The 19459-nt window shown below is 46.5% G+C and overlaps 1 protein-coding gene and 4 gene segments (V, D, J or C); all 5 read right to left on the bottom strand.

Annotated features, from left to right (window-relative positions):
* The window catches only part of TARP (TCR gamma alternate reading frame protein), an 89115-nt gene that overhangs the window by 24949 nt on the left and 44707 nt on the right, over positions 1-19459 (bottom strand).
* LOC121111983 lies at positions 3847-5449 on the bottom strand. The segment is given in 2 exon segments: positions 3847-4390; positions 5363-5449. Coding segments are annotated over 2 exon segments (525 nt in total).
* Positions 5161-7457, bottom strand: LOC124418332. The segment is given in 2 exon segments: positions 5161-7224; positions 7381-7457. Coding segments are annotated over 2 exon segments (420 nt in total).
* Positions 11473-12457, bottom strand: LOC124418327. The segment is given in 2 exon segments: positions 11473-12224; positions 12381-12457. Coding segments are annotated over 2 exon segments (492 nt in total).
* On the bottom strand, positions 16473-18023 carry LOC121111984. The segment is given in 2 exon segments: positions 16473-17224; positions 17947-18023. Coding segments are annotated over 2 exon segments (492 nt in total).

Raw genomic sequence — 19459 nt, forward strand, 5'->3', positions numbered from 1 at the left:
TTTGGCAAAAATACCTGCCTACATACAGACAAAATCTAACTGCAAACGGGAGAAAACTGCAGATTTCTTACAGATTGTCTTGTTTATACTCACCTTTGTAACCTCACGTATTTTTCTGAGCAAGATACTGTAGGCGCTGCTGTAAGCTTTGCGCTGTCAATAGCATTCATACTATAGACTGCACAGGTTTTGTGGAATTAATGAATGCAAAGGGAAGCCCGTTACTTTCAGTACAGCCAGGACCATGAAATTTATTCCATTCCTGTCAATTTTTCTTCCAAATTAAACTCAACTGTACCACCTGTATGAAGACGGAAGTTCGGGCATTTCTGACTGGTAGTACTGAGAGCTGTTCTATAAGTTTTCATCATCCTTCTCATCCTCAGAGGCACACTCTGCCTCTCGTCCAGAATTAAGCACCATCAACTAGTACTCGGATACAATCCAGCACTGACAGCCACTCTGCTGTCCATCCTGAACGTGTCCATGTGCTGCATCTCGCATTTTCTGTCCCAGCACGTGGCTGTTACCTGTCTGCCTCCTGCAATCGATCCTGACCCTGAAATAACCACTCACCGACATCTTTTGGTACATCAGCATAAGGACAATGAACACTTTCCTTTTGCACACTTGTTTCTTTCAGGACAGCCCAAGATAAGACCGGAGAAAACCCTGGTACTGACAAGCCGGCTGCATGCTTAGTTTGACATGTCAGAGGAACAGTTTGAATACTTCTGGGACCTTGTGTGCCGTAATGACTAGAAACCAATGTCAAGAAATTACAGTTTGTGGCTGCTGAGAGGAACCAGGCTGCGGATGGTTTAAGCAGTTTAGACCACCTTTCAGTTTAAGCAGATGTAACAGAAACAGTCATCTACTCTAAATTTGTCTGAGCAGAATTGCTGAACCGGCTGCCCAGTGAAATAAACGGTGGAGTTCCCATCTCCGGGGGTATTTAAAAGGCATGTAGTAGTTGTGCTAAGGGACAAGGTTTAGTGCTGGACTTCGTAGTGCTAGATGGATGGGTGGACTTGATGATCTTATGGGGCTTTTCCAACATAAGAAATTCTATTACTTTTATTGCAAACGAAATGCAATAGGGAAAAACTTCGGTGGATTATTTTCATAGCCATGAAGGTCAACATGAACACTGAAGCTGTAGCTAAGTGGGACGCACTGCTTACAGGCATAAATACGGAAAGTCGTTCTTAAAGGAGGAAAGCCCTTTTCGTTGTTACTGGTTTTGGCCATCATGCATCCACACTGCTGTAGTGATTCAGATGCGTTGTTACTGTGATGACTGGGAGTGAAACACAGAAATTGAGAGCAAGGATGGGTATGGGGAAGGAGACTGACAGAGCTCAAAAAAGAAGAAAAATGCTCATCTCCAGATCTCCAGAGGTATAAATAGCAAATCTCCCCTCTCCCTCAGTTGCTGGCTTCTAAACCAAAATAAGACATTTTTCTTCCCTGAAAATCTTAGGACCGTTCAAGCTAAAGATCTCTCTTTGATTTCTAATCAAGCAAAAGGCTTTGAAAATCTTCAGGGCAACATGCTGAGTCATCTCCAGGAGCAACAGCGTGGAAAAGCACTGCTTTCTACTGAAGAAATCACAGAATCATAGAATCATTATGGTTGGAAAAGACTGCTATGGTCATCTAGTCCAACCGTCAAGCGTGTTGACAAACCACGTCCCTAAGTGCCACATCCACCCTTTTCTTGAATGCCTCCAGGGATGGGGAGTCCACCACTTCCCTGAGCAGCGTGTTCCAACATATGACCTCTCTTTCTGAGAAGAAATTCTTCCTAGTATCCAAGCTGAACCATCACAAACAATTCATGGCTATGCTTGAGGAAAGAGGAAGAACACCTGAAGTGCTGAGCTTGGGTTATGTTTCAGACTTTCACTGTTTGCTTCACCCTTGGCGCTTGCTTGCTTGAAATCCCTTTCTTTTGCCAGCTGACATGTGCAAGGACCTGGTCAGCAGTGGGGAAATCCCACCCATGTGTTCAGGAGACTCCCCCACGCTGGGGAAGTGAGTTGGGATCTTTCACGTGGTTTGTGGTTGAGCTGCTGGAGGAGTATTGGTTGGCGTGATTGTTTGGCTTCTGCCATAGTGTGGGGCCCAGTAGGCGCAGTGGTAGGTAGCAGCGTCGTCTAGAAGTACTCTTTGTACTGTAAGAATGCAGAGTTTCTGTCTAGAAATAGTTTGAATCATGTATCTGTGCCTTTGGAAGCTCTCATCTACTACACTTGCTCCTGATGTAATGTAGATCATCCTCGCCAGGGTTTTATTCTCCTTTTGTTGATACCAGTGTATGGCAGTCTTATCAAAATTTCCAGAGAAGTCTTTAAAATGACAGTGCAGACGTATACTTCCTTGTGACTTGGTGATGGATACAGGGCTCTGTATGGGAATTTCCCACACAAATCCATCTAGGAAAAAAAGGGGGAAAAAAAAAAAAGACGAGCAGTTATGTTATTTAGTGTTGGCTGGGGATTTGGGATAATACCTTGTAGCTCATCCAGGGGTTCCTGCGAAGAAAAGTAAGCTTAAGAAAAAGTACGAACAAGACCAAGTGGTTGCGGCCACAAGAGCTGCCAGCAGCAGCATGTTTGCTTGTCCTTCTCTGCTGCTGTTAACACTCAGAAAAGGAAACTGTCGCCAGTGCAATGAGCTGTGTTGCATGGGAGGAGGAGTTGACTCCTTTGGGGGGTCTGATGGTGACCCTGCGCAGCAAACCAAAGGAAAGTGTCCCCAGATGTGCAGCTGGGAGCAGGGAGAGTCAGGGAGCAAGCGTTCAGGTAAGTTTATAAAAAGCACGTGTTCATTTGTGGTAGATAAGAGGGTGTAAATCTCTGATGCAAATTGGCCTCCTTGGGATTTTGCGTTACCCAGAATCGCTAAATTGTATTTCCGGGGCGTTAAGAGTCTCCTACCTGTGGAGGAGACTAGACTACAGTGGAGGCGCGATGAAATTTTTCTTAGAAGTACCAGGGATGGGCAAGAATACTGTTTGCATCCACACGCTGTTGTTCTTTTCTTGCCCGTCCTTTCTGAGGAGATCACAATGGCTGGATGAGAAAATCAATGCCGTGTCAGCTTTCCTCAAGAATCAGTCGATTTCTGCCACGGCTAGGCAAACCATGGCTAGCAAAATGCCAATGGAGCAGTTGAGTTTCCAGTACTGGTGTGTTAATCCTTAAGGCAGTGAAGAGTTTCCTTGCCCTTAAAAAGGGCGGATGTGTGTTTGAAGACTGGAGTGTTAAGAATGGCACAAACTTCAAAAGGGGTGGGCATTAACCACATGCATCAGTATAGGTTTGTGATTGAAATGCTGGAAAGGAGCTCTGTGGAGAAGGACCCGGGGGTCCTGCAGGACAGCAGGTTGACCATGAGCCCGCAGTGTGCCCTTGCCAAGAAGGCCAATCGGATCCTGGGATGGATTGGAAAGAGCGTGGCCAGCAGGACAAGGGAGGTGATCCGCGCTTTCTTCTCTGCCCTGGTGAGGCCACATCTGGAGTGCTGTGTTCTGTTCTGGGCTTCTCGGTTCAAGAAAAACAGGGAACTTTTTGAGAGTCCAGTGGTCGGCCACAAAGATGGTTAGGGGAATGGAGCATCTGCGTTATGAGGAAAGGCTGAAAGACCTGGGACTGTTCATCTGGGAGGAGACTGAGTGGGCATCTTACCAATGCTTGTAAACATCTAATGGGCGGGAGTCAAATGGATGGGGCCAGGCTCCTTTCAGTGCTGCCCAGACTGGAACAGAGGCGGTTCCATCTGAACTTGAGAAAAATCTTTTCTTTGAGGTTGACGGAGCACCAGAACAAGCTGCTCAGAGAGGGTGAGGAGTCTCCTCTGGAGACATTCAGGACCTTCTTGGACTCCTTCCTGTGTAACCTGCTCTAGGGAATCTGCTTTAGCAGGGAGGTTGGACTGGATGATCTCCAGAGGTCCCTTCCAGCCCTTTTGTGACTCTCTGCATCCGTGCAGTGTTTGCTCTGGGTAGTTGAAGCTGTGTGGTTGAAGGAGTTTTGTGGCTTGCTGGTCTCTGAGCATCTATCATGGTGTGGGTCCCAGTAGGCGCAGTAGTACGTAGCATCATCATCTGGACTTACATGGTTTATTGTAAGAATAGACAGATTCTGACTAGAAACGTTATCAGCCATGTACTTGTTCTCTTGAAAGCCACTTTCAACTCTAGTTTTCCCTTCTGCAAAGAAGAGTAGCCTCTCTGGAGGTTTATTCTCTTTCAGCTGATACCAGTGAATGACGGTGTTATCAAAATCTCCAAAGAAGTCTCCAAAATGACACTGCAGATGTATACTTCCTTGTGACTTTGTGATGGATACAGGGCTCTGTATGGGAATTCCCCATGCAAATCCGTCTAGGAAACAAGGAGAATAGAGGAGAAATTGTTACTCAGTGACAATCAGGGATTTGGAAAGATATCTTTTAACTCATCCATGGGTTCCTGTGAGGAAAAGGAAGCTTAAGCAAGCAGAATGTACAAGACCAAACGGTTGTGGTTGTAAGAGCTGCCAGCAGCAGCACGTTTGTTGCTTCCACTTTCTGTTGTTGAAACACGGAGGAGAATGGATGGGGCCTCGGATGGAGACAGTGCCGAGTGGGAGAAGTGTCCGGTGATGGTATTTCTGTGTGTAACAACACAGGGCTGTGCTGGCAGAAAAGCCTCTGCAAATAACACATCCAATCTGTCGTTCCTTGTGACTTGGTGATGGATACAGGGCTCTGAAAAGGAATTCTGGAATTAAAGAAAGAAAGAAAAAAAAAAGAGAGAGAGAAAAGAGAAAAATTGTGTTGGGAAGATAACTGTTAGGTCGTGCATGTGTGCCTAGCACACCTGAGGGTCCCGGTAGGCAAAATTGTAAGAAGCACCGTCATCGGGAATTGTATTTCTTATTGTAAGAGTGCAAGATTCCTGAACAAAATCCCTTTCAATTTTAAGCCTGTGCCTTTGCAAGCTATCATTGAACACTGTTCAATCTGATGTAACATAGAGTATTCCCACTGGAGCTTCATTCTCCTTCTCTGATACCAGTGTATGACAGTGTTATCAAAATTTCCAGAGAAGTCTTTGAAACGGCACTTCAGATCTGTATTTCCTTGTGACTTGGTGATGGATACAGGGCTCTGTATGGGAGTTTCCTGTGCAAATCCATCCAGAGTTACAGAACAAAACAAAACTAAACAAAACTAAACTAAACTAAACAAAGAAAAAAAATCCAGAAGTGAAAAAGAGGAGAAATGTTGTTATTCATTGCCAAGCATCCACTTGGGAAGATAACTGTTATGTCATCCATGGATGCCTGTGAGGAAAATAAGCTGAAGGACTTACAAAACCATGCAGCTGTGACCAATAGAGCGGCCAGCAGCAGCATGTTTGCTGCTCCTTGCTGCTCCTGCTCTGCTGCTGTTGAGACTCAAAGATGTGTGAGTGGGGCCAGAGCTGGAGACGGCACTGTGTGGGAGGAGAAGTCTCCAGCAGTGTTTTTTCTGTGCATAACAACATGGGGCTGTGATAACACATCAGCCTGGGATCGGAGTAAGGCCAGCAAATGTTCAGGTTGGTTAGAAGTTTATCATCCCATCTGCTTTTCAGAGAAATGCAAGAGCTATTGCTCAATGCAAGGACTTAAAGTTTGCGTAAGAGCTACTGAGAAAGATGGAGAGCAAGAGGTGCTCCAGCTGGGCATCAGGTGCAAGGCTGCCAGCTGAGAGGCCACCCTGGTAGGCAGTGAGCATGTGCCGTCACTCAGAGTGGATGGGAGGTATGTCCTTTTCCATCTGGGACCCCCTTCAGCGGTCCCAGCTTGCTCACCCGTCTCCAGCATGACTAAATGCTCTCTTCCCATGCTGCCCTCCGCTGAAGAGCCTGTAGCTATCAGCTTTCAGCAGCGGGGCAGCAGCACTGTGAGCATGTGCCCTGCCTTTGATTTGGAGTGTGCAGGAAATGCACAGCCACAGGATTTCAGTTTTGAGCCTCAGAAGCGGTACAAATGCTGCTTGGAGAGAAACACCGGAAAACAAAAGCAGAAAAAACACGTGGCAATGTGGTGTTAAGCACATCTTGCTAAGTGGATTGGATGCCTCCCCCTCTTACTAGAAAATACTAAGGGCAAAGTCTGTGTCATTTTGTGTCAGGACAGGCAGGTAGGTGGCTTCAGTGCATGAGCGAGGAAGAGAGAAGGACGGAATAGACTTCAACAAGTAGAGGGAGAGATGCACGCACACAGTCACTCCTTGCAGCGGCACTTCAGGACAGTCTCCTGAGCGGGCAACCTCAGTTCGTTACAATCACATTTGTTGTGGGGACTGTATGGAGAGAACATGAGACTAAAACCCTGTGGCCAAAATCTACCGGGACCGATGAAATGTGTATCAGTCCATTGCTATTCTTTTGACTTCAGAGCAGAAATCTGCCGGGTACCTGATTCTAGATGAATACGAATGGCGCATGATAGTGATGGGATCTCACACAACCAATGTCTAAGTGACAGCTACAGTGTGTGTTTTGTCCTGAAGATTCCTACCACAGCAAGTCTCCTGGTCGGCATAATTACAAATCAAACTTTGTGCTATCTGTTGCAGAAGACACGTGTACTGGGCAGATTCTTTCCAACCATACAGATTTCCAGGTTAAGATTATCACCAAATAGACTTGTCACTGAAGAAATGATCAACATGGTCTTTGCAGATAGCTTCAGAATCCTTCATTTGAGAGAAGCAGATCTCCAAATCCTCAGAGAGATTTAGACAGAACTGCTTCTGGCTGAGCAGCTCATCCAAACCATGGGAGCGGATTTGTTACCTTTCATATCATTTACAGGAGAGCTGCCGAGAAAGTATTTGCAGAGGTGATTGTTTGGCATCTGCCATAGTGAGGGTCCCAGTAGGCACAGTAGTAAGTAGCAGCATCATCCGGAATTGTATTTCTTATTGTAAGAGTGCAAAGCTTCTGTCTAGAAATAGTTTGAATCGTGTATCTGTGCCTTTGGAAGCTCTCATCTACCGCTACTGACCCTGATGAAAAGTAGATCATCCTCACTGGAGCTTTATTCTCCTTCTGTTGATACCAGTGTATGACGGTGTTATCAAAATTTCCAGAGAAGTCTTTAAAATGACACTTCAGATCTGTATTTCCTCGTGACATGGTGATGGATACAGGGCTCTGTATGGGAGTTTCCTGTGCAAATCCATCTAGAATTACAAAACGGAAAATAATGAAAAGAAAGGACAGAGTAAAGAGGAAAAAAGGAGAAATTGATATTCATAGGCAACCAGCCACTTGGGAAGACATCTGTTAAGGCACAATCCATGGGTGCCTTGGCAAGGAAAGTAACCTGTAGGACTTACATGACCATGCAGTTGTGACCGTTAGAGCTGCCAGCAGCAGCATGTTTGCTGCTCCAGCTCAGCTGCTGTTGAGACTCAGAGATGTGTGAGTGGGGCCCCAGATGGGGACATACTGAGTAGGAGGAGCTGTCCCCAGCAGTGTTTTTTTTTCTGTGCATAACACCATGGGGCTGTGCTTGTCAAGATATTACAGCAACCTGGGAAATAAGCAAGACCAGAGAATGCTGAGGTTGTTTTGAAGGAGGTGGTCCTGTCTGCTTTTCAGAGAAATGCAAAGAACCGTTGCTCAGTCCAAGGAGTGAAAAACACGAAGGCTCTTCCAACACAAGCTGTGTTCAGAGCCTTGCAAAACCTCCACTATGGAAATCACTGGGTGGCTGAAGTTCCAGACTCTCAAGTGCAGTACCTAACAGAAAAAAATATGAAGGAGAGAGAGATGAAAATATGAAGGAGAAAAATAGCTTTGGCTTTTCCTATCCTTCTGGTCTTGTTGCTATCCACCCATTTAAACAATCATTGCCCCTCCTGTTTATATGCTTCTTTCAAATGTTGGAAGGCCACTGTGAGGTCTCCGCAGAGCCTTCTCTTCAACAAGCTAAACAAGCCCAGTTCTTTCAACGTTTCTCCGTAGGAGAGGTGCTCTGGCCCTCTGATCATCTTAGCGGCCCTCCTCTGGACCCTCTCCAAGAGCTCCATGTCTTTCTTGTGCTGGGGGTCCCAGGCTTGGATGCAGTGTTCTGGATGGGGCCTCATAAGAGCCAAGTAGAGGGGGACAATCATCTCCCTCTCCCTGCTGGCCGCCCCCTTTTTAATGCAGACCAGGAAATAGTTGGCCTTCCATGCGGCAAGCGCTCTGGCTGCTGTTTAGCTTCTTGTCCACCAGGACCCTCATTCCTTCTCCACAGGGCTCCTCTCATGGTGTTTTTCTTGCAGTCTGTATAAATACCTGGGATTGCCCCAGCCCAAGTGCGACATCTTGCACTTGGCCTTGTTGAACCTCATTAGATTCACATGGGTCTATTTCTCCTGCCTGTCCAGGTCCCTCTGGATGGCTTCCCTCCCCTCCAGTGTATTGACTGCATCGCTCAGCTTGGTGTCATTTGCAAAGTTGCTGAGGGTGCTCTCAGTGCCACTGTCTGTGTCAATGCTGGAGATGTTGAAGAGCACCAGTCCCAAGACTGACCCTCAGGGCTCCCCGCGTGTGACTGGCCTCCACCCTGACACAGGAGGATTTTCCTGTGCAAATCCACCCAGAATTACAAACAAAACAAAACAAAACAAAACAAAAGAAAACAAAACAAAACAAAAAACCCAACCAACCAAACAAGGTACAGGCACAGACAGTCTGTACTCACTCTCAGATGAGTGCTAAGAGTACAGTCAGTTCATCACAGTAACAGCAAAGTCACCAGTTTTTAACCTTAACTAAGAACGTCCAGTTTCTGAATGTTACAGGTATGTACCAGTACGGAAAACATGTTCTGATAGTAATTAATAGTATCCATTTTGCATTGGCCATGTTAATCTTTTGTTTTTCCTATCCTACTGCAAAAAATCACCAGAGAAAGGTGGCATGGAGACATATCTGCATCTCGCATGAGTTCAGAGTGCCAAATGCCTTTTTGTATGGCTTATCTATGCCCATCTAACGCTGTGAAGGCTTGCCTATACCAGTATGCACAATAGTAAGTACCAGTATCCCTTCGGGTTGTTTTCTTTATTATCAGAACAGTGTCGGAAGCATTTCTCTGCACTTGAAACTTCTGGCTATCGTTGCTGTCATCAAAGGTAGGTGAGTATCCAGACATGTACAGTATCCTCTTGGGTGGCTCCCCAGGAAGCTGCCTGTACCAGTGCACAATGGTGCCTCTACTCAGCTGGCATATCATGGTGACTGAGCTGCCCTCCACCAGCCTGCGCTCTGCCGGGCTTTGCACTGGTGCAGCCTGTGCATCTCCACCTGCAAGGAAAGAGGGAGAGACTTCATGTAGGTGAGGAACCACCGAGCTCTGGAGCAGGGACGGTGTTCTCCATGCCCAGGATGGAAAGGAGAAAGGAAACAGAACTTACGGGACCAAAATGAAGTTGCAACAAGAAAGGTAAGCAGCAGCATGTTGTCTGCATGAGTGAAATGTCGAACTGAAGTAGCGGCAGAAGTGTTATAGAGCCATCCTGGTGGAGAAAGCGTGAGCATCTGGGGGGAGGAAATGACTCATGGCTCATCACAACAGTGTAGAGAGGACCTAAGTTATTCAGTCCAATAACTTATTTTTCTGCATCTATCTATCTACCTATCTATCTGCCTATCCATCTGCTACATTCCATTTACTCTTACCCTTAAATCTTGTTAAGCACAGATGTTGAAAGTGGGATTCTTCAGCTGTGCCCTTCCCAGGGTCACTCTCCTCTCCTCAGACCCCCGGGGCTGAGAAGCAGTGGATGTAGGCAGCCTGGATGTAGGCAGCCTGGAAGTCAGCTATGCCCTCGACTTTGCACTCAATAGTCACAGTTTTGGATCTCTCTCTGGTAGCAGATAGTTGATGCTGTTGCAGCAGCACTTGTGCATGTCCATCTATCAGAAGGAGAGAAAACACAGCAAGCACTGCCAGCCTGCTGCCCGCAGGTGTACGCAGGACAGCCTCCTGCTGCTGCTGCCAGTGGAGCCTCCACGGGGAGGGGAATGGATGCAACCAGGCTTCAGCCAGGGCCAGCATTGGCAGCAGCAGCATTCTTCTCAGGGTGCCTGCTTGCCTCTGCACCAAAGAAAGCCCCCAGCTCTGTGGCAGGAACAGGGGCTGTGCCTGAGGGAAGGATGTGACTCACCGGCGGCCAGCCAGAGGGGGGCCCTGCGCAGACAGCAGGCGATGCTGTGAGAAAGCAGCGTAACAGAGGGACCGTGCAGTCTGGGGCAAACAGTACAAGAAACGCAAACATTTTAAAGCCCACATAGCATTTGCCTAGAATAAAGGTGCAGAGGGAATAGGTGAGGTCATTCCCACAAGTTTTCTGGCATTCTAGGGTCTGGTTCCGGAAGCAGATCATGTCTTTGTGCAGGTTCCCTATGGCTCTCTGCTGCTGTGCATCCCATCTGGCACAGTAGTAGGTAGCAGCATCTTGTGTAATAACTCTGCCCACTGTCAGGGTGCAGAGCCATGATTGCTGCTCCCTCTCAGCTGCTGTTGAGACTCAGATGAGAATGAACAAGACCTTGGATGGGGGCTGCACTGAGTGGGAGGAGAAGTCTCCAGTGATGGCTTCTCTGTGCATCACAACGCACGGCTGTGCTGGCAGAAAAGCCTCAGCAGCCTGAGAATGGAGTAAGGCTAGCAAATGCTCAGGTTGGTTAGAAAGTTGTCATGCCATTTCTCATATAAATGTAATAACAATTGCTAAATCAAAGGACTTGCAACTTGTGTGAGAGCTGCTGAGAAAGGATTGAGAACTAAAGCATCTCCATCTGGGCATGAGGTGCAAAGCTGCCTGTCTAGAGGCCACCTTGATGGGCAGTGCAAAGGTGTGATCATCCACAGTGGGTTAGAGGGATGTCTTCATCCCATGAGGGACCTCATTCTGGTGCCCCAGCTTGCTCACCCATCTAATGTGGTCTCTCACAGCTAACGTCTGTTGTCTAACAACAGCTGTTGTCTAAGTTTTGCACTGAGGATTTCTAACACAGCAAGACTTCCAGTAGGCAGAATTACAAATGAAACTTTGTGGTGCCTATTGCAAGAAGACACATGCGACGGTCCCAGTAGGCACAACAGTAAGTAAAGCATCTTCTGGAATTACATTTCTTACTGTCACAGTACAAAGTTTCTGCCTACAAATTGTTTGAATTGTATATATGTGACACTGCAGGCTCACACTGAATGCTGCTGAATCTCATGTAACATAGAGTATCCACACTGGAGATTTATTTTCCTTTTGTTGATACCAGTGTATGATGGTGTTATCAGAATTTCTGGAGAAGCCTTTAAAATGACACTTCAGATCTGTATTTGCTTGTGATTCTGTATGGGAGTTTCCTGTGTAAATCCATGGAGAATTACAAACATAAATAAACAAACAAATAAACAAACAAACGTATGAAAATTGAATAAGAAAGGAGTATCATTGTGACGGGATCTCACACAAGCAATGTCTAAATGACAGCTACTGTCTGAGTTTTATCCTGAAGAATTCTAACACAGCAAATCTTCCGATAGGCACAATTACAAATCAAACTTTGTGCCATCTGTTGCAAGTAGACACGTGTACTGGGCAGATTCTTTCCAACCATTGAGCTTTCCAGGCTAAGATTGGACTTGTCACTGAAGAAATGTCCAACAGGGTCTTTGCAGATAGCTTCATAATCCTTCATTTGAGAGAAGCAGATCTCCAAATCCTCAGAGACATTTAGATTGAAGTGCTTCTGACCGAGCAGCTCATCCACAACATGGGAGTTGATATGGTTTTATGACAAATGATTTGTGGTTGAACTGCCGAGGAAGTATTTGCAGAGGTGATTGTTTGGCATTTGCCGTAGTGAGGGTCCCAGTAGGCACAGTAGTAAGTAGCAGCATCATCCGGAATTGTATTTCTTATTGTAAGAGTGCAAAGCTTCTGTCTAGAAATAGTTTGAATCGTGTATCTGTGCCTTTGGAAGCTCTCATCTACCGCTACTGACCCTGATGAAAAGTAGATCATCCTCACTGGAGCTTTATTCTCCTTCTGTTGATACCAGTGTATGACGGTGTTATCAAAATTTCCAGAGAAGTCTTTAAAATGACACTTCAGATCTGTATTTCCTCGTGACATGGTGATGGATACAGGGCTCTGTATGGGAGTTTCCTGTGCAAATCCATCTAGAATTACAAAACGGAAAATAATGAAAAGAAAGGACAGAGTAAAGAGGAAAAAAGGAGAAATTGATATTCATAGGCAACCAGCCACTTGGGAAGACATCTGTTAAGGCACAATCCATGGGTGCCTTGGCAAGGAAAGTAACCTGTAGGACTTACATGACCATGCAGTTGTGACCGTTAGAGCTGCCAGCAGCAGCATGTTTGCTGCTCCAGCTCAGCTGCTGTTGAGACTCAGAGATGTGTGAGTGGGGCCCCAGATGGGGACATACTGAGTAGGAGGAGCTGTCCCCAGCAGTGTTTTTTTTTCTGTGCATAACACCATGGGGCTGTGCTTGTCAAGATATTACAGCAACCTGGGAAATAAGCAAGACCAGAGAATGCTGAGGTTGTTTTGAAGGAGGTGGTCCTGTCTGCTTTTCAGAGAAATGCAAAGAACCGTTGCTCAGTCCAAGGAGTGAAAAACACGAAGGCTCTTCCAACACAAGCTGTGTTCAGAGCCTTGCAAAACCTCCACTATGGAAATCACTGGGTGGCTGAAGTTCCAGACTCTCAAGTGCAGTACCTAACAGAAAAAAATATGAAGGAGAGAGAGATGAAAATATGAAGGAGAAAAATAGCTTTGGCTTTTCCTATCCTTCTGGTCTTGTTGCTATCCACCCATTTAAACAATCATTGCCCCTCCTGTTTATATGCTTCTTTCAAATGTTGGAAGGCCACTGTGAGGTCTCCGCAGAGCCTTCTCTTCAACAAGCTAAACAAGCCCAGTTCTTTCAACGTTTCTCCGTAGGAGAGGTGCTCTGGCCCTCTGATCATCTTAGCGGCCCTCCTCTGGACCCTCTCCAAGAGCTCCATGTCTTTCTTGTGCTGGGGGTCCCAGGCTTGGATGCAGTGTTCTGGATGGGGCCTCATAAGAGCCAAGTAGAGGGGGACAATCATCTCCCTCTCCCTGCTGGCCGCCCCCTTTTTAATGCAGACCAGGAAATAGTTGGCCTTCCATGCGGCAAGCGCTCTGGCTGCTGTTTAGCTTCTTGTCCACCAGGACCCTCATTCCTTCTCCACAGGGCTCCTCTCATGGTGTTTTTCTTGCAGTCTGTATAAATACCTGGGATTGCCCCAGCCCAAGTGCGACATCTTGCACTTGGCCTTGTTGAACCTCATTAGATTCACATGGGTCTATTTCTCCTGCCTGTCCAGGTCCCTCTGGATGGCTTCCCTCCCCTCCAGTGTATTGACTGCATCGCTCAGCTTGGTGTCATTTGCAAAGTTGCTGAGGGTGCTCTCAGTGCCACTGTCTGTGTCAATGCTGGAGATGTTGAAGAGCACCAGTCCCAAGACTGACCCTCAGGGCTCCCCGCGTGTGACTGGCCTCCACCCTGACACAGGAGGATTTTCCTGTGCAAATCCACCCAGAATTACAAACAAAACAAAACAAAACAAAACAAAAGAAAACAAAACAAAACAAAAAACCCAACCAACCAAACAAGGTACAGGCACAGACAGTCTGTACTCACTCTCAGATGAGTGCTAAGAGTACAGTCAGTTCATCACAGTAACAGCAAAGTCACCAGTTTTTAACCTTAACTAAGAACGTCCAGTTTCTGAATGTTACAGGTATGTACCAGTACGGAAAACATGTTCTGATAGTAATTAATAGTATCCATTTTGCATTGGCCATGTTAATCTTTTGTTTTTCCTATCCTACTGCAAAAAATCACCAGAGAAAGGTGGCATGGAGACATATCTGCATCTCGCATGAGTTCAGAGTGCCAAATGCCTTTTTGTATGGCTTATCTATGCCCATCTAACGCTGTGAAGGCTTGCCTATACCAGTATGCACAATAGTAAGTACCAGTATCCCTTCGGGTTGTTTTCTTTATTATCAGAACAGTGTCGGAAGCATTTCTCTGCACTTGAAACTTCTGGCTATCGTTGCTGTCATCAAAGGTAGGTGAGTATCCAGACATGTACAGTATCCTCTTGGGTGGCTCCCCAGGAAGCTGCCTGTACCAGTGCACAATGGTGCCTCTACTCAGCTGGCATATCATGGTGACTGAGCTGCCCTCCACCAGCCTGCGCTCTGCCGGGCTTTGCACTGGTGCAGCCTGTGCATCTCCACCTGCAAGGAAAGAGGGAGAGACTTCATGTAGGTGAGGAACCACCGAGCTCTGGAGCAGGGACGGTGTTCTCCATGCCCAGGATGGAAAGGAGAAAGGAAACAGAACTTACGGGACCAAAATGAAGTTGCAACAAGAAAGGTAAGCAGCAGCATGTTGTCTGCATGAGTGAAATGTCGAACTGAAGTAGCGGCAGAAGTGTTATAGAGCCATCCTGGTGGAGAAAGCGTGAGCATCTGGGGGGAGGAAATGACTCATGGCTCATCACAACAGTGTAGAGAGGACCTAAGTTATTCAGTCCAATAACTTATTTTTCTGCATCTATCTATCTACCTATCTATCTGCCTATCCATCTGCTACATTCCATTTACTCTTACCCTTAAATCTTGTTAAGCACAGATGTTGAAAGTGGGATTCTTCAGCTGTGCCCTTCCCAGGGTCACTCTCCTCTCCTCAGACCCCCGGGGCTGAGAAGCAGTGGATGTAGGCAGCCTGGATGTAGGCAGCCTGGAAGTCAGCTATGCCCTCGACTTTGCACTCAATAGTCACAGTTTTGGATCTCTCTCTGGTAGCAGATAGTTGATGCTGTTGCAGCAGCACTTGTGCATGTCCATCTATCAGAAGGAGAGAAAACACAGCAAGCACTGCCAGCCTGCTGCCCGCAGGTGTACGCAGGACAGCCTCCTGCTGCTGCTGCCAGTGGAGCCTCCACGGGGAGGGGAATGGATGCAACCAGGCTTCAGCCAGGGCCAGCATTGGCAGCAGCAGCATTCTTCTCAGGGTGCCTGCTTGCCTCTGCACCAAAGAAAGCCCCCAGCTCTGTGGCAGGAACAGGGGCTGTGCCTGAGGGAAGGATGTGACTCACCGGCGGCCAGCCAGAGGGGGGCCCTGCGCAGACAGCAGGCGATGCTGTGAGAAAGCAGCGTAACAGAGGGACCGTGCAGTCTGGGGCAAACAGTACAAGAAACGCAAACATTTTAAAGCCCACATAGCATTTGCCTAGAATAAAGGTGCAGAGGGAATAGGTGAGGTCATTCCCACAAGTTTTCTGGCATTCTAGGGTCTGGTTCCGGAAGCAGATCATGTCTTTGTGCAGGTTCCCTATGGCTCTCTGCTGCTGTGCATCCCATCTGGCACAGTAGTAGGTAGCAGCATCTTGTGTAATAACTCTGCCCACTGTCAGGGTGCAGAGCCATGATTGCTGCTCCCTCTCAGCTGCTGTTGAGACTCAGATGAGAATGAACAAGACCTTGGATGGGGGCTGCACTGAGTGGGAGGAGAAGTCTCCAGTGATGGCTTCTCTGTGCATCACAACGCACGGCTGTGCTGGCAGAAAAGCCTCAGCAGCCTGAGAATGGAGTAAGGCTAGCAAATGCTCAGGTTGGTTAGAAAGTTGTCATGCCATTTCTCATATAAATGTAATAACAATTGCTAAATCAAAGGACTTGCAACTTGTGTGAGAGCTGCTGAGAAAGGATTGAGAACTAAAGCATCTCCATCTGGGCATGAGGTGCAAAGCTGCCTGTCTAGAGGCCACCTTGATGGGCAGTGCAAAGGTGTGATCATCCACAGTGGGTTAGAGGGATGTCTTCATCCCATGAGGGACCTCATTCTGGTGCCCCAGCTTGCTCACCCATCTAATGTGGTCTCTCACAGCTAACGTCTGTTGTCTAACAACAGCTGTTGTCTAAGTTTTGCACTGAGGATTTCTAACACAGCAAGACTTCCAGTAGGCAGAATTACAAATGAAACTTTGTGGTGCCTATTGCAAGAAGACACATGCGACGGTCCCAGTAGGCACAACAGTAAGTAAAGCATCTTCTGGAATTACATTTCTTACTGTCACAGTACAAAGTTTCTGCCTACAAATTGTTTGAATTGTATATATGTGACACTGCAGGCTCACACTGAATGCTGCTGAATCTCATGTAACATAGAGTATCCACACTGGAGATTTATTTTCCTTTTGTTGATACCAGTGTATGATGGTGTTATCAGAATTTCTGGAGAAGCCTTTAAAATGACACTTCAGATCTGTATTTGCTTGTGATTCTGTATGGGAGTTTCCTGTGTAAATCCATGGAGAATTACAAACATAAATAAACAAACAAATAAACAAACAAACGTATGAAAATTGAATAAGAAAGGAGTATCATTGTGACGGGATCTCACACAAGCAATGTCTAAATGACAGCTACTGTCTGAGTTTTATCCTGAAGAATTCTAACACAGCAAATCTTCCGATAGGCACAATTACAAATCAAACTTTGTGCCATCTGTTGCAAGTAGACACGTGTACTGGGCAGATTCTTTCCAACCATTGAGCTTTCCAGGCTAAGATTGGACTTGTCACTGAAGAAATGTCCAACAGGGTCTTTGCAGATAGCTTCATAATCCTTCATTTGAGAGAAGCAGATCTCCAAATCCTCAGAGACATTTAGATTGAAGTGCTTCTGACCGAGCAGCTCATCCACAACATGGGAGTTGATATGGTTTTATGACAAATGATTTGTGGTTGAACTGCCGAGGAAGTATTTGCAGAGGTGATTGTTTGGCATTTGCCGTAGTGAGGGTCCCAGTAGGCACAGTAGTAAGTAGCAGCATCATCCGGAATTACATTTCTTATTGTAAGAGTGCAAAGCTTCTGTGTAGAAATAGTATGAATCCTGTATCTGTGCCTTTGGAAGCTCGCATCTACTTCTGTTCTCCCTGATGTGAAGTAGATCATCCTCACTGGAGCTTTATTCTCCTTCTGTTGATACCAGTGTATGACGGTGTTATCAAAATTTCCAGAGAAGTCTTTAAAATGACACTTCAGATCTGTATTTCCTTGTGACATGGTGATGGATAGAGGGCTCTGTATGGGAGTTTCCTGTGCAAATGCATCTACAATTTCAAAAAAACAAGGAAAATGTAAAAGAAAAAAAAAAAAAGGAAAGGGGTAGAAAAGCAAAGAAAAGCAAAGATATAGAAAAAGAAAGAAAGAGATGGAAAGAGAGAAGAGAAGAAAGTCAAGGGAAGGGAATGGGGAAGGGAAGGGAAGGGAAGGGAAGGGAAGGGAAGGGAAGGGAAGGGAAGGGAAGGGAAGGGAAGGGAAGGGAAGGGAAGGGAAGGGAAGGGAAGGGAAGGGAAGGGAAGGGAAGGGAAGGGAAGGGAAGGGAAGGGAAGGGAAGGGAAGGGAAAGGAAGGGAAAGGAAGGGAAAGGAAGGGAAAGGAAGGGAAGGGAAGGGAAGGGAAGGGGGGGAGAGGAGAGGAGAGGAGAGGAGAGGAGAGGAGAGGAGAGGAGAGGAGAGGAGAGGAGAGGAGAGGAGAGGAGAGGAGAGGAGAGGAGAGGAGAGGAGAGGAGAGGAGAGGAGAGAAGAGAAGAGAAGAGAAGAGAAGAGAAGAGAAGAGAAGAGAAGAGAAGAGAAGAGAAGAGAAGAGAAGAGAAGAGAAGAGAAGAGAAGAGAAGAGAAGAGAAGAGAAGAGAAGAGAAGAGAAGAGAAGAGAAGAGAAGAGAAGAGAAGAGGACAAAATATGTTATTCCTTGGCAACTGTTCCCTTGAGAAGGTGTCTGTTAGGGCACAGTCCATTGGTGCCTGTGAGGAAAAAGAAGCTGAAGGACTTACTGGGCCACACAGTTGCGACCATCAGAGCTGCCAGCAGCATCATGTTTGCTGCTCCAGCTCAGCTGCTGTTGAGACTCAGAGATGTGTGAGTGAGGCCCCAGATGGGGACATACTGAGTAGGAGGAGCTGTCCCCAGCAGTGTTTTTTTTTTCTGTGCATAACACCATGGGGCTGTGCTTGTCAAGACGTTACAGCAACCTGGGAAATAAGCAAGATCAGAGAATGCTGAGGTTGTTTTGAAGGAGGTGGTCCTGTCTGCTTTTCAGAGAAATGCAAAGAACCGTTGCTCAGTCCAAGGACTGAAAGGCATGAAGGCTCTTCCAACTCAAGCTGTGTCCAGGGCCTCGCAAAACCAGAACTATGGAAATCTCTGTGTGGCTGAAGTTCCAGACTCTCAAGTGCAGTACCTCACAGGATACTGTGCACGAGTGTTGTATTCAAATTCAGTACTCAGTTTTGGAGCTAACTGATGGACATTTGCCAGCTTGCCTTGCATGGTGAAAAGAGGCTTTGACCATAGACACTCATTTGTTGAACTCAATGCACTTTACTCAAAGGGCTCATTGGAGACCTGGCAACAGAAGAAGAGTGAAGTTCTGTCTGGCAGCATCAGGTGAGGGAGCAATCTTGACAGTAAAATTGGTCTTTTGGGGCTGTAGTAGGAGTTGGTAGTAAGTGAAATGTAAAAGAAGACAACAGGAAAACAATGAAGGAGGATCTAGAAGCTCATGTAGTTTTCTCTCATTGTCTCACATGTATGCCTCCTTTCAAGTGAGGGCCCTGAGGAGATAGAGTTGTTTTTCTGCTTGTACCTTGATTCTAGGATTTTAATAGAGAATGGAAATTTACAACTCCTCTTTGTTCATGGGCACAGGCAGTCTGTGCTCACTGTCAGGTGTGTGCTCTGAGTACAGTTAGTTCTTCACCATAACAGCAAAGTCACCAGTTTTTAACCATAAGTGACTAAGAACGTCCAGTTTCTGCATGATACAGGTATGTGTAACTACAGAAAAAAATATTCAGGGTATTAGATAACAGAATCCATTTTCATGTTGATATTTTGTTTTCCTATCCTGCTGCAGAAAATCACCAGAGAAAGGTGGCATAGAGACATATCAGCATCTGGCGGGAGTTCAGAGCTTGAGGTTCAGAGTGCCAAATGCCTTTTTGTATGGCTTATCTTTGCCCATCTAACGCTGTGAAGCCTTGATAATACCAGTATGCACAATAGTAAGTACCGGTATCCCTCCTAGTTGATTTCTCTATTTTCAGAACAGAGTTGGAAGGATTTCTCTGCACTTGAAACTTCTGCCTGTCGTTGCTGTAATCAAAGGTAGGTGAGTTTCCAGTCATGTACAGTATCCTCTTGGGTGGCTCCCCAGGAAGCTGCCTGTACCAGTGCACAACGGTGCCACTACTCAGCTGGCATGTCATGGTGACTGAGCTGCCCTCCACCAGCCTGTGCTCTGCTGGGCTTTGCATTGGTACAGCCTGTGCATCTCCACCTGCAAGG

This window comes from Gallus gallus, chromosome 2 (assembly GCF_016699485.2).
Source record: "Gallus gallus isolate bGalGal1 chromosome 2, bGalGal1.mat.broiler.GRCg7b, whole genome shotgun sequence".
In the NCBI taxonomy this organism is placed as follows: domain Eukaryota; kingdom Metazoa; phylum Chordata; class Aves; order Galliformes; family Phasianidae; genus Gallus; species Gallus gallus.